Raw genomic sequence first — 1,202 nt, 5'->3', positions numbered from 1 at the left:
CTTCATGTTGTTGTGGAATAGGCACTTCATTGAAGGCCAAGCCCCATCCCGACGCCCTCTGGCTTCCTCTCCACTTCCTCTGACGTAGCTAGCTGCCACATAATCACAGAGTCGCTCGTCATGGTCACAAACTCCATCGCCGACAAGGGATTAACAACCTAGGGCAAAAGGATCGGCGGAGCGAAGCAATTATTGTTTTACAATTTCGATATCAACATCAGCGACCGGTCTCTCCGGAAGCTGCAGGTTTGCCGTTGCCAAGACCTTCGCCTCTTTACACGATTCCGTCCGAGGTAGTCCCCACACGATAAGCTGAGAGGAGACTACTACCACTACCCCCAGGCGTGAGCACACTGAAGGCATCTCACATCAGCGAGGCCTTGATCCTCTCCTCCTGAGTCCCATCGACGACCACATGATACTGCTAGACTATCAGCCAACAGCTTACAACAGGCAACTCTTTGAGGCAACTTAGTAGCGGACTGAACACGTCAACGAGTCAATCACATAATACGTTAGTGGGATGAAGTGAAGGAGTGGTATAACTATTGCTGGAAAATTGGCCACTACGCAATATGCAGGTAGAAGAACATAGATACCAGCAAGCTAACCCGATAGACCCATCCCAGCTCACCAGAGGCTCCACGAACTTGGACATCACCTCCCCTGTCACAGCATCATCCTCGGCAGGGGCGAGAGCTACCCCAGCCTTGACGAGGTCCCAGACGATCATCCAGCGACCATCATCAGCCGAGGCCAACAGAGTCCTCATCGTCAACGGACTCAAGTCCAGTGAAGTAATCCTTCTCGGTCCAGGTATGCTGTCCGGTATGGTGAGGAAGGTGTCCCGGTCTTCGACCAGACTGGCTAGATGCACCCAACGATGACAGCCAGTTGCTAGATGCCCCAGTTCGCTTAGCCACAATACAACTTCTCCCCCGCTGCAGAAATGTTTATATGTAATTTTCCCCACAGCTTCGCTCCGCTCAATCTTCTCGTTATTATCAGCAACCATCGGGGCATCCAAAATCTGTCCCTCCTTTTCCTCCTTCTCTTCCTCAACAACGTCCGCGGTATCAAGCTGAACCACCGCGTCGTCCCCCACTGCTTCGCTCGGCGCTGATGATAGTTTCCTCTCAACCTCTGGAGGTGCCTCTTCTCCCTCATCAACCCCTTCCATCATCGATTGGAACAGCCCTCGG

General features: G+C 52.6%; 1 protein-coding gene across 1 annotated transcript; it reads right to left on the bottom strand.

Annotated features, from left to right (window-relative positions):
* Window positions 1-201: 201 nt before the first annotated feature.
* On the bottom strand, window positions 202-772 carry Pmar_PMAR005596 (hypothetical protein; the record flags this gene model as incomplete). Its single annotated transcript, XM_002771159.1, has 3 exons — window positions 202-312; window positions 369-482; window positions 635-772. Coding segments are annotated over 3 exons (363 nt in total), but the record flags the coding sequence as incomplete, so codon positions are not given.
* Window positions 773-1,202: the final 430 nt, after the last annotated feature.

This window comes from Perkinsus marinus (genome assembly GCF_000006405.1).
Source record: "Perkinsus marinus ATCC 50983 genomic scaffold scf_1104296963352, whole genome shotgun sequence".
Taxonomy (NCBI): Eukaryota; Perkinsozoa; order Perkinsida; family Perkinsidae; genus Perkinsus; species Perkinsus marinus.
Note: the sequence above shows the minus strand (reverse complement) of the source record. Positions and strands in the feature narration are given on the sequence as shown.